The 16788-nt window shown below is 37.2% G+C and overlaps 1 protein-coding gene across 4 annotated transcripts in view; it reads left to right on the top strand.

The window, feature by feature from the left end:
* MLLT3 (MLLT3 super elongation complex subunit) overlaps positions 1-16788 on the top strand; it is a 256586-nt gene that overhangs the window by 191876 nt on the left and 47922 nt on the right. For all 4 annotated transcript variants that reach the window (XM_079112406.1, XM_079112408.1, XM_079112407.1 and 1 more), the window contains exon 5: positions 1632-2342. In XM_079112406.1, coding sequence (XP_078968532.1) covers positions 1632-2342 — 711 coding nt within the window. The remainder of the gene's footprint in view (positions 1-1631; positions 2343-16788) is intronic.

The following is a 16788-nucleotide window of genomic DNA, read 5'->3' as shown; positions in this document are numbered from 1 at the left end:
GTATTGCTTAACATGCCAGGAAATGTCTTTGAATAGAATTTATAAAATAATATAGTTTCAGTAATATGAATTCTATCTTTAGCATTCTGTTTTTAAATCTCAGATTAAGATGTTTCATTAAGGAATTTTCTCTTTTGATGGATAAAAGCAAGTCTTTACTTTAGTAACTTTACCATTTTATAATTTTGAAGCACAATGCTCTATTTGAGAAAATAAGTGAAATAGTTTGGTATATGTCATTTTGTAGTTGAGTAAATTAGACTAAAAAATGCAAGAAACAAAAAATACATATCCCCACTAAGAGCAATAATTTCCCATTTCCCCATAAATTCAAGAACAATAGTAGATTGTTCATTTTAGTGAAACGTTTATGCTCTACCTGTTTCTTTCTTGTAACATGCTAGATATTAAGGAATACAGGATTGCTTTGCCTATCTTGGGGCTTAAGTGGGTAAGTTAGAGGTGAAACATAATAAGCCTGATATTCTAGTTGAAAATCTGGACATTTATTTGTCTTTGGTTCCATTAGGAGGTGGAAGTAAGCAGGAAAGAGCTCTTCTTTTAGTATTGGTGTGGATTTTTACATGTCCAGGATCTACTTCTGTTTCTTATTCTTACTATTAATGGTAGAGGTTCACAAATATGGTAAGTATGGCCTTAGAATTTTATTTCTACAGAAAGAACATATAGAGGTTAGATACCTGAGGCATTTATGTCAGTGAAAAGATTGATAACATTTAAAGTGAAATAGGAGCAATTGACTGTTCTCATGATTATACAACAGTAATTCCTAAAATCTTCAGTTCATTTGATGGTTAAGTGATATCTTTGTTAGATTTCTTCTCTTTTACCCTGGTAGGTGGGAGATATATTCCTTAATTGATAGAACTTTGGACAGCATACAAATAATAGTTTTTATCTCAAATTGAGAATTACTTTCTTTTTGGGTTGTTGTGATTCTGACATTGTAGTCATTGAAAGGTGGCTTCACTATGTGTAGCTAGATGCAGCTCCCTGAATGAAGTCAGCGCTTCACTCCCTTATTGTTTTAGTTTATTCTGGTCCTTGGTCTCTAAGTACCATTTCATGCTTCTCTTTTTAGTAATTACCTGCTTATCCTCCAGGATCTAATTCACGTGTTACTGTTCCATGAACTTCTGAATTATTCTTCTCCCCATGCCTCCCAAATAATTAAATATCCCCTTCTTTTCGTTGTCATAGCACTTTATAGGTTGGTCTTCCAACAACTGTCAATCATAGACACATCATAGTTATTGAGAATGGGGGCCATGTGTTATCCATCTTTGTATCTTCTAGGACAGCATGTAGTTAACATTTGTGAATTGAAATGTTTTAAAACTGTACTTTCAAGGATTAAGAAAACAGCTTAAATTCTTTGATTAAGTTCTTTGGTCATGGTAACCTTTCCTCCCTATATTTCTTGCATTCACTGTTCCCACCTGTTATACTGTGATAGTTGGAGTGTATTAAAATATTTTTGGAGTTTAGAGATAGCTTGAGACGAATCAAAGAAGGATCATTTTGTGTATATCAAACTCAAGGAAATTGACTTTTGACTCTTCATTACTGTTCAGTTTTGAGAGTTTGATTTTCTTCTCCCCTTTCTGCAGGACCCTAATAGGAGTATTCATACCAGCAGCAGCAGCAGCAGCAGCAGCAGTAGCAGCAGCAGCAGCAGCAGCAGCAGTAGTAGTAGCAGTAGCAGCAGCAGCAGCAGCAGTAGCAGCAGCAGCAGCAGCAGTAGCAGCAGCAGCAGCAGTAGTACCAGTTTTTCAAAGCCTCACAAATTAATGAAGGAGCACAAGGAAAAACCTTCTAAAGACTCCAGAGAACATAAAAGTGCCTTCAAAGAACCTTCCAGGGATCACAACAAATCTTCCAAAGAATCCTCTAAGAAACCCAAAGAAAATAAACCACTGAAAGAAGAGAAAATAGTTCCTAAGATGGCCTTCAAGGAACCTAAACCCATGTCAAAAGAGCCAAAACCTGACAGTAACTTACTCACCATCACCAGTGGACAGCAAGATAAGAAGGCTCCTAGTAAGAGGCCCCCCATTTCAGATTCTGAAGAACTCTCAGCCAAAAAAAGGAAAAAGAGTAGCTCAGAGGCTTTATTTAAAAGTTTTTCTAGTGCACCACCACTGATACTCACTTGTTCTGCTGACAAAAAACAGATAAAAGATAAATCTCATGTCAAGATGGGAAAGGTCAAAATTGAAAGTGAGGCATCAGAAAAGAAGAAGTCAGCATTACCACCATTCGATGACATCGTGGATCCCAATGATTCAGACGTGGAGGAGAATATGTCCTCTAAATCTGATGTGAGTAGCTTCACTGGTGTTCCTCCTTTCTTTTGATAGTATTCAGATTTTATTTTAAATACCTTTGTGATGAGGGATGAGGGAAGAAAATGAATGCTGAGCCCTGCAGAGGTAGCATGGAGGTAGGTGCGACCTAGAAGTGTCACTAATGGAAAGAAGGAAATGGAATCATTAAGGTATCTGCAAAAATTTTTAGGCTATGATTTCAGTTGTTAATGGAAAGTTATATTCCCTAGTATAATAATGGGTTATTTGAACAGCAACAGAAAAAATTTCAGTGCTCATTAAATTTTGGTAACTATGTTTTTTAATGATCTTGATTTAGAAAATGAGAGGAATACAATGAAATTTGATAACAAGGGAAAAATAATTTAAAAGAGAAACCTAGAAAATATTGAGGTATGGCTATAATCTTGATCTTTCAACACTGTAATGAAATAATTTGTTTACACAGATGGAAAGATGGCAATAGTATTTTTAATAGCTTTATTAAGGCAAAGTTGATATAACAATATACTATGCATATTTAAAACATAATCTGAAAATTTTTGATTATTTATATGTACTTTAAAATCATTATCATTGTGAAAATGAAGGATTTTTTTCTTCATTATATAGCCACTGATTTAGAAAGGGGATATTATATATGTGATCATTGTGTTTTCTATGGGCAGGATTATCCTCTGTGGATACCTACCTACAGGAGTGTCTGATCATCTAATACTTCCAAAGAATGTTATTTGATGTTGGGATTTAAGCTTATAATTACAGATTTTCAGAGTTGGAAGAGATTTTCAGGTTATTCTAACTTCTTACCAGTGTAAGAAATCTACACTTCTGGTGACACGGCTGGTAGTCAGAAGGTATTTGACCTGTTTCTGAAAAACAAGCATCACTTACAGTGCAGTTATCTACTCCTCACTCTCCCTTTTTCTAATTTTAGTCTTCTTGAGTTACTCTTCAGTAACTCACCCAAATCACCTTTATTTGGCTTGTCAATATTTGTAGATGATAGTCAAAAACAATGTCTGGCTAAAGATCCTTGGCAATTTTAGAATATTTTTCTTTCTTTTCCACGAAGTTGCCCATAGATGGCCCTTGTTTAAATGATGGCAAGGAGGCCTTTCCCTGTCCTGGGTTTGCACTGTTATGGGTTAAAAAGCAGCTGGAGTCAGAGCATGGTACCAGTACCAATCCCCAGCACTACAGAGACCACTTTCTTTTCCCCTGCTCTCTGTAGCAATTTCAGACTTCTGATAGAAGATCAAGTTAGGAGCAGAGTGGCACAGAAAATACTGGAGGGTTAAGTAATTGGTTCCAGTGTTTAATAAAGGCTTAAGAGTTATAGTTTGTGGAATGGAGAAAAGAGTCGAATGGGTTTGTTGCAGTATGACAGGTGTGTACTTTTCCTTGAGTGCTCCATACCTCTCCTCTTCTTTTGAGGCTTACTCTCGGTGCAGATTTTACTGGGAGCTGTTGTTTGTATGTGTGGCTGTTGTTTCGGATCACCCAGCAGTTCTATTAGGGTGTGACTAATCTGCCAAAATTGTCGAGTTTAGCAACTTTGTCTTTCTATATTCTGACATATTGTGATTCTTCTGGAACAAAGGTTTTCAAATTGTGGGCTGTGAGTCACTGGTGAGCTATGAAATCAATTTAGCATGTCTTCATCAGCATTTAAAAAATCAGAATACATTGTAATTAGTATGAGTAAGTGATGGTTTGTGAAATTTTTTTTCAGAAAGGGTTCATGTTTTTTTTTTTTTTTTTTTTTAAACAGTGGTTAAACCTTTGTAAGGGACATTTTTAAGAACATTTGCTGATTTGTGAGTAGACCAAATTACATTCATAAAGCACTACTGAATGCTCTTTTTACATGAAACTATCACAAATCGTCTTTCTCCTTACGTAATTTTGTTTATTCTCTTTGGATTATTTTTGTTGTTATTGTTGTTTGGTCTCTTGCACCTTCTCTTTTATATATTATTCATAAAGTATGGCTTTCTTTTAACAAAATTCTTACTCAACTTTGTATATTTATCCAAAGCAATACCTTGAAAATCTTCTGGAACTAAAAGTTAGAATTGCAATTCCTCACAGTAGGTAGTATATTTCAAAATGATGTATGACATGGTAGAGCCACAAATCCCGCAATTACAACAGGAGTTTTTGTAATGTTTTCTGCACAGCATAGCAGAGGAAGCATCTAAAGACTTTTGAGTATGGTTTAGGTATAAAGCCCAATAATATATTTCCTTTAGTTTTCTGGTAATAAATGACTTTATTGGTGCTGCTGGTGGTTTAATTCCTTAAATGTAGGTGGTACAACAGAATAGAATTGGTTAAGGTGGTGGCCCTGTGTCCACAACCTTGCTATGCACAAAGTGGGGCAAGAGAGAGCTGAAATTTCACTTATCCAGTGGTGAAGATTACCTGGTGTTCCAGGTAGGAGATAATCCAAGCACAGGCTGTGGGCAGGACAGAAGAAACAGGAGGCAATAACAGAGCAGCATAGACCTCCCTTGGTAAGTAACTGATCTGTGTCATGGGGCAGGACCAGTGACACTCATCTCATTGTCCCTTGTGAGCACATTGATCTCTGAGTGATTAGATGACCAGATTTCTCTAAAGTCATTAACAGCTTCCTTATTAGAATATGAGCCCGATTTATGTTCATTTGTGGGGCATTGAGATGGCTGGTAATCTTACATAGGGCAGGCAGAGATCATGGATTCTGGAAACAATGAAGTAAATAAAGAATACAAAAGAAATCAGAAGAATGTAAGAATGGGGAAGACTGGGGGAAATGATTTTTCACCTGGTATGTCCATGAAGAAAATATCTTGATCCTGGTTTGTTGAAGTAAAAGGAAGAATATTTTATTTAATTTTAATTTTATTTTTTTATTTTATTTGTGGGGCTAGGAATTGAACATAGGGCTTTGTGCATGCTAGGGAAGTGCTTTACCATTGAGCTGTATCCCCAACCCAGAAGAATATTTTAATTAAGGTTTTATATAAAAATAAGAATCAGTACTATTAAGATAGATTAAGGAATGTAGCTTATTGATTTAAATAGTTCATTTTGGTCTGATTTTTTATATTCTTTATGAGAAAGTGGAAAGACAATGGGCGTCCATGATTGATATGCTGCATATATTTGGAAGGTTCACTTATTTGTTGAGAGGTAGTAGGTAGGTAGGGAATTAGGAGTCTGCAAGCTGGAGTCAGGCTGTGTTTTGAATCCCACTGCCACCAGTGATCCTGGGCAAACATTTAACCTCCTTAGTTTTTAGTTTCATTTTTATGAAGTGGGGATCATTATTAGGACCTATTTTTTAGAAGTATTGTGAAAATTAATATATCAATTTGGATAAAGCAGTTAACAAAATAATAAAGCATTCATTATTATTGTTAAGTGTGACTTGGCTTCTGGGAACCTTTATGACCTATAGCTTTGAAGGAGATTTTATGATACTCAAAAATATCATGGAGCTCTAGTGTCCTTTTTCAAGCACTTCAAGGGGGGAGTACTTAGAGGGTATCACTTCACTCTGAAGGAAGTTTGGTGGTGGCCTTGATATGCACATGTTACAAGGTCACTGGAAAAATACAGGACAGAGTCTGAGTTTTAAACCAAAAGTGAAGCTGAAGTTTCCCAAGAGTTTTAATTCAGTGAGATAAGGAACATCACAGCTAACGCTGCATTGTAGGGAGGCACTTGGTAGTTTTCTTTTTTTATTACAGTTACTGTTAAAAAGAAAACATCCTTAGAAATGATTTGACTTACTGTTAGTATAACCAAAGGAGCAATTTTTAAATGCTTTTGATTCTTGAAATGTTTCTCATCTTAGGAAAAAACCTAATATTGTCACATGAAAGTTCGTCAGTAATTTTCCCTGCAAAAGAATTTGGGTGGGGAGAGAATAAGGTAAGGGAGGCAGGAGGCCGGTTTTATGGTGGGTGAGCATTCAGTAAATACTGAAAGCATGGTAAGGGAATGTTTTTGTTGAGAATATTCTACATTCAAGAACCTTGGTAATTCCCATTAGAGTAAAGCAGTTCTTGGTTTAGGAGTTTGTTGTTTTGGAGGTATAAATGTCTAAAATACTTAGTAAATAAGTGACTGGTGGTTGACACTAGCACCAGGAAAGGGTGAGCATCTGAGTTTATCAGTATTAATTAAAGTTTATAATTGTGATTTTTATTAAGCTGTTTGTTCTTTAATTGATAATTTAAAAATATTTTTCACTCCTTCTATAATTTGTGTGTTTCTGTTTTTCCTGTAACTCTGCTTCTAAAGAGGTGCCTGTGAAGTTGATTTTGCTTTGTGATAAGAGGATCTTTTGTATCCACAGCCGAGAAGAGTGTATGTATGCAGGGGGGAAATGATGAATAAGAATTTTGAAGGAACTCTTTAAGATTGGGTTCAGTTATGGTAGTAATTTCCTTATCCTTGCCTTCACTTCTTTTGTAGAGGTTTAACTCTAACTCACAAGGGAAGAAGTTCAAAGTTTTAATTATCTGCCTTGAAAATGGGCAAGTTACATTTGACAAAATGTTACAGACTTCAACCTGCAGTGTGAGCAAGATTTCCATCACATCCTTTGATGGTTTCGACTTACCAGAGTGTTTTCTCCGATAAAAATCTTCTTAGGAAGAAAAATGAAATCTCATCATGTGGTAGCATTTTTCACAGGGCTGGCTGGTGGTTCAGATACAGGATGAATACTTCAGACCACCTTAGCAGAAGTTTCTTTCAAAAAGGCAAAAAAGAAAGAGAAGGAAAAGAAACTTCCCTTCTTTTGTTGGGCCTCACTTCCTCCCGCCCCACCCTGCTCATTGCCCTGCTGAAACTGTCTGAGCTGGCAGTAAATGTCCTGCTGTTGAAGCATTGGCCTTAGGTTTTTATGTGATGGAAGGTTGTTGCAGTCAGAGAAGAAGGTCTTTATTGTGTTTTCAAAGTGGCTTTTTAATGACTTGTAACTCCAGCACATGCAGGAGCTGTAAAGTCTGAGTGTGGTGAGCCAGCAGCTGGAGAGGCCATTCATTAAAGGCTGCCCTGCTCTCCCGGGGTTCTCATTGTGGGCTCCTGTTTTTGTGTTTTATAACTGGGGGTAAAAATACCTGAAGCGGTTGCAATTCTTCCTTTGGTAGGTTTGGCTTAGTGTGGAACATTAATTAAAACAATTGGAAAAAAGTTAACTTTGTCGTATGCATGGAATTATTTCACCTACCCCTGCTTGCAGATGCTTTTGTTTTCTGTGTTGGATGTGATAAGATTGAAGAGGATCCCATCTAGCCAAGCAGCTGTTCACTTATTCATCCATATTCCAAAAAAGGATTAGAAGCAGTTTTAAAGAGATTTTTAAAAAAAATGTTAGGGGCCTGATTTTTTTCCTTGTTTTAGTACATGCTAAGCCCAGTGTAATATCTTCCTTTTTAAATTAAAGAACTTCTTGGAAGCCCTTGTGTAGTAGAGGGTTGTGGACAGACAGGGGGCTCTATGATGACAGAGTTGATTGTCATCAACAATTGCAAAAACCCAGCACTGTATGAAAATAGTATTATTTCCAGCGAATTGTGGAGCCTTCTTTAGGATTTCTGCATTGCCTCACTGTATTGTTGTTTTGCCTTTATGGTTTGTGTAGTTGTCCCATCTGTCATCTTTAGCCACAGATGTGAATCAACATGGTCTTTGCAAGATTGGCTTTCCCATACCATGGGGATGTCTTATAGCTACAGAAAAAAAAACAAAACAAAAAAAGTGTTTTTTCTTTTCTTTTCTTTTCTTTTTTTTTTTTTTGGCAGTGATGGGGATTGAACCCAGGGCCTTGCATATGGTAGTAAGGGCCGTACTTCTGAGCTATATCCTCAACCCTAAACTTTTTTTGAATGCTTATAGTATACCAGTCACCCTGCTAGGCATTTGTCATATTTTAATTAATTTAATCTTCAAAACAATTCTGTGATATAGGTTTTGTCATCATTTTAGAGATGAGAAAATGGAGGCTTAAAAGATTAAGAAGTTTGCCCAATATTACTATGTTTGAAGATGGCGGCACTGCAAATAGAGATCTTATAAATAAGTCCCTGCAGTTGATTGATCAGACTTGCTTATTAGGAATGAAGGAATTTGGATCCACTTGGTAGGGAGCATTCTTTTTTTTTGTGGTACCGGGGATTGAACCCAGGTCCTCATGCATTAGGGAACATTCTTAAGAGGAACTTGGGGGTTAAGCAAATCTGATTTTTCCATGCATTTATATTAAAGTTGCAGAGATGTGCTTTATGGTGTTGACATCACTGCTGTGAAAGTTTTGGATCTCATTTTATTGTCCCACTTAAAGAATTGTATTTCCTTGACTTATTATTGGTTTGGGCTTTTCCAAGAGCCTTTAGTATGTGACAGATTGTCCCCACTGGTAGTGTTAGTATGTATATCCAAAAGTTAGGGAAGAGCTGTGAAACGTGCAGGAACCTCTAACTCCTCTGATACATACTCAGTTAAGACTTTCACGGCTCTCTGCAACACATTATTATATTACAGTATCAGGATTATTTCCCTGCTCCCAGAATTTTTCCCACTTGGTTTTCTATGGGAATTTATGTTTAACAGAGCTGAGCTGCAATATCAAGCTTTCCCAGAAGGTGCCACCAAAGAACAAATGGTGTCCTCCAGTTTGGCGGCGACTCCTTTCTGAAATCTTCTAGTTACATTTTGTAAATTCATTTTATAATTTAAGTTATGAAAAAGGGTAGGCTGTTCTTTCATTGAGTTAGGAGACAAGATAATGCAATGGTAGAGTTTTGGTGTCTATGTAATTATTTAGCCAAGTTTGAGAAATTGTTCTCAGTGGGCAACAATTTATGACTGTAAACTTTCAAGGCAGTGTCAAGGTCCACAAAGAAAAAGTACCCTTAAGAGTCTCCTTTAGGTCACCAAAGATGACTGCACAGTGAGATATTCCCAGATAAAACCCAAGATCCTTCTATTAGAAAGGGGAAAAAAAATGGGAAAGCATTTTTGCTAAAGCATTCAGAGACAACATGCTTGGTTTTTTGAATTCTGAGAACATAGAGGATGGAATGTGAGGGAGACTGAGCAGGGAGAAATATTGAGAAGCCATGGCACAGAAAAGGAAATTTCCTTGCCTTTCTTGGTCATGGGAAGAAAATGCATGTGTGGGGCCCTCAGATATTCTATGACTAACTGACAGACTATGGTTATTAGTAGAGACCCCTTGTCTGGGACCTCAGTGCTGAGAATCATAGTGCTGTGTTTTAGAAATTAAATCGCAGACACTTGCTTTATTATGTGACTGTTTTATTTTAAGTATGATAAACCATTATTTCACGTTGAGTTATGGAAAACATTTTCTTCTAAACGTGTTTAGCACAATTCCTTGATTATGTTAATGACATTCAGTAACAGTTAAATATATGAATGTGGTAGGTACTTCCTATCTACAAGCACTGTATGAGGGGATACATATAGTAAAAATTAGAATTTCAAGCTGGACTTTGAATGAGAGAAGGCATGAATTAGTCGAGGTGAGGGTGTGGGAGCAGTAGGAGCTTTGGCATTCTTGATAGGAGGAGACAGCTTGAAAAAAATCAGTTGATGATACGTGTAAATAGTGTGCTTCCTCTGCACTGCAAATAGAGATCTTATAAATAAGTCCCTGCAGTTGATTGATCAGACTTGCTTATTAGGAATGAAGGAAGCCTTACCGACTGCTATTCCCTCTATACTTTCATGTTTATTATGTGGCTCTTTTTCTTCTTTTTAACTTTATATTCTGTTACTTAATCCATACAGTGGGTGAGATCATTTTTATTCCCTTCATACACATGTGAAATGGGCTAATCCAGATCTCAAATTCAGTCTCCCTAAGTCCAAACTCAGGCCTTTGTATCACAACTCTGATTAAACCTTGTTGATGGGGAAAAAAAAAAAACCCACACATCTTAATAAACTTTTTCTGAGAAAATTGGTAGTACGAAGGTTTCCACCGTCTGACTTTTGAACTTTGGTAGTGGTGCCACAGTCCAGTGAAAAAGGAAGAACAAGAAATAAGATGCAGTTGCAGCACAGGAGAACTTGACTATGAATGACAGGTACAAGGAGACCCACGCATGATTTCTAAAATGCTGATGGAGTTCTGCTTCGCATACCTCACCGTCATTTTCTAAAAGGCAGAATTGCAAAATTGAAAAGCTGTGGTATCTAGAAACTGTCCAGACTGTCCAAGGGCTTGTCACCAGTGTACTGTCTTACTAGGTTGTTTCATATACAGTTACTGTGAGGGCTGTGGTTAATTGTATTGCATTATCTTAAGTCTGTACTCATGAAGGATGTAAAGAAGGAAGGTAGGGTGTTCTGGTCCTCGAATATAGCCATTCTTGGCTAATAAATCTTCTTATCTTTGTGGGCTTAGGAGGAATGACCCAGGAAATTAGTCCAAAAGCATATACACTTGGAGTCAAAAGACTAGACTGGTTCAGCTTACTAGTGGTGAACTCTAAAATGTAAATTTTAGTGACAATACCTATTTCATGAGATCGTGGATGAAAACTGCCATTCAGGTATTAGTTGAAGCAAAATATTAATTATGTCATGAAAAAAACTTACTGTTTCATAAATTTGGTGAAGACCTGATATTGGTGGTATTCTTGTAGAGACTGAGAGGTGAAGCCACCCTTCAGAAACTTAGCGATTTTATAATCCATGGTTATAACATATTTAAAAATGTATGCACTTATTTCTAAAATGTTATTTTCCATTTGGCCTAATCCTAGATTTTATTGTGAATCAAATCAGAATCTTTCTGAAAGTACACTGTAGTTTAAAAGATTAGGACCTAACAAATTCCACTGAAGATGGCCTGATATGTTTTCAGTGTATAAAGTACTCACTGTATTTTCAGGTTTCCTCTTCTTCTGCTTTATTTTCCAATGTGGTCTGAATTAAAAGCGAACCTCAAACTTATTAGTGATCTTGTGATGCATTATTTTAAAGTGTTCGTTTATCTGATAATCTTGGGGGGAAATCAGGCAGGGCTAGCTGGCTCCTGCTTACCAAGCCTGCTTCATTGTCCTGCAGCTTTCAGAGGCTTGCAACAAGTCCTTCCTCCCTTTTAAAGGTAACTCATTTGTAGTCCTCCTTGTTTTGTGTAATAAAACCAAGAAATCTCATAGTTTACTATCCTCCCCAAGTACTCCTCCCACCAAAAAAAAAAGTTTGAGGGATGTGGTATGGGATATTTTGCCTATCTCTATCTTCATTGGGCCTATAGACTTTCATAGTTTCATGGTCTCTCCTCTCTGTCTAGAAACTCTGCAGAAATTAATGAGTGTTCTTTTTAAGGGTTAAGACCAAATTTAGAAACCACATACAGTGTCTTTTGCACAGCATTCACTTCTTGATTTAGACAAACCACAGAGTCTTTAAGCAGGAAGAGACTTCAGAAATCATCTTTATCCACTTGAGTTTTACAAAGGAGAACTTGAGGCCAAGTTTAATAACTTGTGCAAGATCACATGATGTCTCACTGCCAAAAAATGAAAGAGCCCTAGACTGGCATCCTTAATTGGCATGCCATCAGTGTGCATTGGGTCAGTTTGTAGTCTTTCATACATTTTCCCAGACTCTCCTCTCCTGGAACATTTTAGAGTGTTTCCTAGACAGCTCTTACTGTCTAAGAAGTTCCCACACACTTACTTAAACCCATCAGCTGTACAGCTGATGTCACCTCTTGACCCTGCTCTCAGCATGTGCCCCTTTCTTAAATGAATGAATCTTAAATTTCACATTCTCTACAAAATTCTACCTGAAATGCTTTATGTCTTCTCTAAGTAAAGGTAAGTCTTGGTGAATGTGACAGAGGGTAATTGGTGAAAATTTTGGTAGCCCTTGTGTCCTGGTCATCTGGGAAATTATCTACCAGGATAATCATGATTTGGTATATTTCAAAGGGGGAAACTAGTAGGCAGAACAGAAAATGACATATTTAAGTCTTTGTCAAGTCAAACATCTTAATTAAGAAACCATGAAAAGAAGTTTTAGAACCCTCCAGTATAAATGGAGCCTTCACTTGGACAAACTGATGTTCTCAATCATGGGTCCTATCATGGCACCTGGGTCCCCCCTGCCACACGTGCCCTTCAGTGTTGGCCTCTGTGCCCTGGATTGTTCCCTTATTCTGTCTACACAGGCCATGAGACACCCTGCACACCAGCTGCCACCCTCTATCTCACACACCCCTCCAACCTTCCATTACTCCTGATGCTCTTTAGATTACAATCTCTCACACCCCACCCTTTGCTGATGGCTGTCTAAAAACTCCCCTTGATCTCATCCCATTGCGGTCTGACTTTTGCTCTTGAAACTAGTCTTAAAACTACCTTTGGAAAAGGTCACCAGTGCCTTGCAGTTTTGAATATAGAAACCAGCTTTTAAACAAGACAGGATTTGACCTTTTCCGCAGCTTTGACTAGGTTTTCTGCTCTGCTACTTGACCCCCTCACACCTACCCTGATCTCTCCGACTGCCCTCGGTGAGTCTCCTTTGCCTGCAGATCTTCCTCTTCCACCCTTGTGTTAGCATTCTCCTCTTCCTCCTTTTTTATTGTATGTTCTTTCCCTGGATGGTCGCCTATTACCAACACATTTTAAAAAATATCTTCTCCTACCCCAGCTGTACCCAAAAGCCACCAAGTAGACAGCTCTGACTAGCAGGTACCTGAAACATACTAGGTAGCTTAAGCACATGTTACTCTAAATTACATATCTATTGCAGATGTTGCCAGCTGTCTAATTAATATACATTGACCTATTCTTCTTACTAATAGAATTTCAGTTTTGTTGGCATAATAGTGCGCCTAACAAAAAGTTTATTTCCCAGCCAGGATAGATGTGGTCATATGACAAAGTCTGTTATGTTAGTCAGCTTTTCATTGCTGTGACCAAAATTCCTGACAAGAACACCTTGGAGGAGAAAAAGTTTATTTTGACTCAGTTTCAGAGGTTCAGTCCAATCCATGATTGACCAACTCATCCATCACTCTGAGCCTGAGGTGAAGCAGAACATCACGGTGGGAGGAAGTGATGGAGGATAGCTGCTCAGCTCATGGCAGCCAGGAAGCAGGAGCCAGGGACAAGATATAATTTCCCAAAAGCATGCCTCTAGGGACCTACTTCTTCTAGCCACACCCCAAAGGCAAAAGGTATGCATTTGTCTAACCAACAATCCATTCAAATTATTAACCCATCAAATTGACCAATCCACTGATTAGGTTAGAGCTCTCATGATCTAATTGCATCACCTTGGAATATTCCTGCGTCATTTATCATACAAACTTATTGGGGAGACACCATGTATCCATACCCTTACAGACTGGTTAATGAGATAAATCTATAATGAGATAGATAGATAATGAGATAGATATGCTAAGTATGGAGGGGTACATAGGACAGAAGAAACAGGATTTCTGATATTCTGAAACTGCCATACTGATCTTGTCTAGCATGCTGGATTTACATTCAATAAAAGAAAAATAAACTCTTATCCTAGGTTCTTTTCAGGTACCTATTGCTAGCTGCTGGGCATAGTCCCTGATTTAGTTCCATCCATGATCCCACACCACCTGCTTATGTTTCCTAGTTAGATTTTTATGCATTCATTTATTTGTTGGTTCAAATGTCAGTTATTATTGGATATATCGTTTCAACAGATACTTGGACTGAGGGCTTATTATCTGTTGCTGAGTGTTGGGAATAAAATGGTAAAGAAAATGGTTGCAGAGCTTATCTTCCAGTGACAGGAAATACATAGTTTTCTGCAGTGATTGGTGGTATAAAAATTACTTCTTTTCCTTCACATCTCATTTCAGTTGGTTATGATGCCCCGTCAGACAGATTTGCTCTGAAAACGTCTGTGACTCAATCCCTCTTTCTCTTTCTGTTCCCACTTAGTGCTTGATTTAGTTTCTCAGTTCAACTGAGGTGGGACACATTAAGTTGTTCTTCGAACTTTTTTTAAGAGAAAGTTCCTCTCTCTTTCCTTTCCAAGGTTCTTCTCTGTATAACTTTCTGAAACACAAAAGTTTTGAAAGATTTATGCAAAGGGATGTAAATTAACTAGTTAAAATGATGGCCTGATGTGTTGTTTTCAAACTGTTATTTTAAATTACCATTTTTATAAAGCAATTCATTGTTTCAAAACCTCAGCTCCCATAAGGGCTAAGTACCAAATTCTCCTTAACATTCCCCTTTTCCTTTTCTATAACTTTTTATTATGGAGAATTAAAATATTCATAAAATATGCAGAATAATGGAATGAACCTTTCCTTTGCCATCACTGTTTCTATTGATGGTTAATCTTTTTTTGTGTGTAGTGCCAGCTCCTTCCCCAATATAATTTTTAGTGAGATCCAAGATATATAACTTCTTTGATAGATATTTCAGTATGAATCTCTAAAAGATAAGAAAAACAAAACTAGAATGCCATTACCACATCTAAATAATAATGTTTAATATCATCAAATATCTCCCTGGATGAATTTCCAGTAGAACCAAAATGTCATGAATCCTTTTCATTTTTATCATTTTTTGCTCGAATTGGGATCCAAATAAAGTTCATATCTTACAATTTGTAAAAATGTCTTTCAAGTTTCTCTTAACCTATAGATTCTGCCTCATCACTCTTTTTTCACATTAATGTAAAAGGAAAGAAAGTAGGTTATTCTAGAATTCCTCAGTTTGAATTTTCTTGACAGTCTTTGGTATATTTTCTGTAAATGAGTAGTCAAAAGGCATGGTCATATTTAGGCTAAGGTTTTGGTTTTGATTTGGGGTTGTGGGGAACAAAAGTATGTTATAGGTAGGACTGTGGGTCTTTTTTCCATCTGGAGACCTATTCTTTTCTGTGTGATGTTACCAAATATTGATGCTCAGACCTATACACATTAATTCATTGGGAATGAGTATCTTTATTCCATCATTCTTTCTTTGTTGATTAACCAGAGTTCACCTGTAAAGAGAAACTCTCCTCTTCTGCCTTTTGTATAACCAGTTTGTAAAGGAAAAGTAAAACAGTCTTGATTCTTTCCCTTTGTTTACCAGTTTTCAAGAAAATGAATTTGATTCCCTGGCTTCCTTCAAGAGTTTGAAATGCTTTAAAATTTATTTTAAGCATTGCTTTTAAGTCATCTGCAGTCTGACCCTTTGCATCCTTAGTTTTCTTTGTTCTCCTTTATGTTTTAGTCATCCCAAAATATTAGCAATCCTCTGTTCCCCAGTGAAGTACCCTGAGACTTTTATAACCTGTTTAACTTTCATCTTTTCTTTCTTTCTCTCTCCTTCTTTTTCCCTTCCCCCTTCCCTCCCTCACTCCCTCTTTCTTTCTTTCTTTCTTTGTAACAGGAATTGAACCCAGGGGCACTTAACCATTGAGCTATATGCCCAGCCCTTTTAAAAAATATTTTATTTAAAGACAGGATTGTCAAGGCTGACTTTGAACCTGCAACTGATCCTCCTGCCTCAGCCTCTGGAGCTGCTGGGATTATAGGCATGTACCACACCAGGCTTTCACCTTTTCTTTGAAGCTTTTCCAAATAATCATCCTTAACTGGTTATCCCTCTCACTTTTATGCATTTTCTATTAATAGTTTATGTATACTTTGAGTAGTTTCTCTCTCTCTCTCTCTCTCTCTCTCTCTCTCTCTCTCTCTCTCTCTCTTTTCTTTTCTTTTTTTACAACATTTTGGAATCAAACCCAGGAGTATGGGCTCCATCCCCTGCCTTTTGTGTTTTTTATTTTGAGTTAGGGTCTTACTAAATTGCAGTCCCTCCTGACTCAGCCTTCTGAGTCACTGGAATTACAGGTGTGCACCACTGTACCCGGCACTGTCTCTTAATTCTCTGATGTTTTAGTTCTTTATGCTGTGTCCAGCACATAATTGGCACAAACAAGTGTGAGTTAGTGCAGAAATATATTAAGACACATACATATTATGTATTTATGATTAAGACTCCTCTTAACTGATCGATACTATTTATGGTTGAAGAATCAACTATAAATACCTCTGAGCAGTCAGGAGATACGTGAGTGTTGGTTCATTCCCTTTATGGAGGTGGAGTAGACAGGCCACAAGGAGAGATCCTACTGCATAAAAAGATAAGTCTTGGCCCTCCCAGAAGTACACAATACAGGGTGTCAGCCACCCTTGTGCAAATAAGTTCATAGAACAAAATCCAGGGATGTATTTGGAGCCAAAGTAAGCAAGGTGTATGCATTGGATTGCTCTCTGCCTGCCTTTGCAGCCCTAGCCTTTTTGTTGGGGCACATAAACTAGCTCAGGGTTGTGAAGTTCTTCAGAACTCCCACAAAAGATCAGTTTTTTTTTTTTTTTTTTTTTAACGGATTCTACCATGAAGAATATTAA

This window comes from Sciurus vulgaris, assembly GCF_902686455.1.
Source record: "Sciurus vulgaris genome assembly, chromosome: 15".
NCBI classification, from domain to species: Eukaryota; Metazoa; Chordata; class Mammalia; order Rodentia; family Sciuridae; genus Sciurus; species Sciurus vulgaris.
Note: the sequence above shows the minus strand (reverse complement) of the source record. Positions and strands in the feature narration are given on the sequence as shown.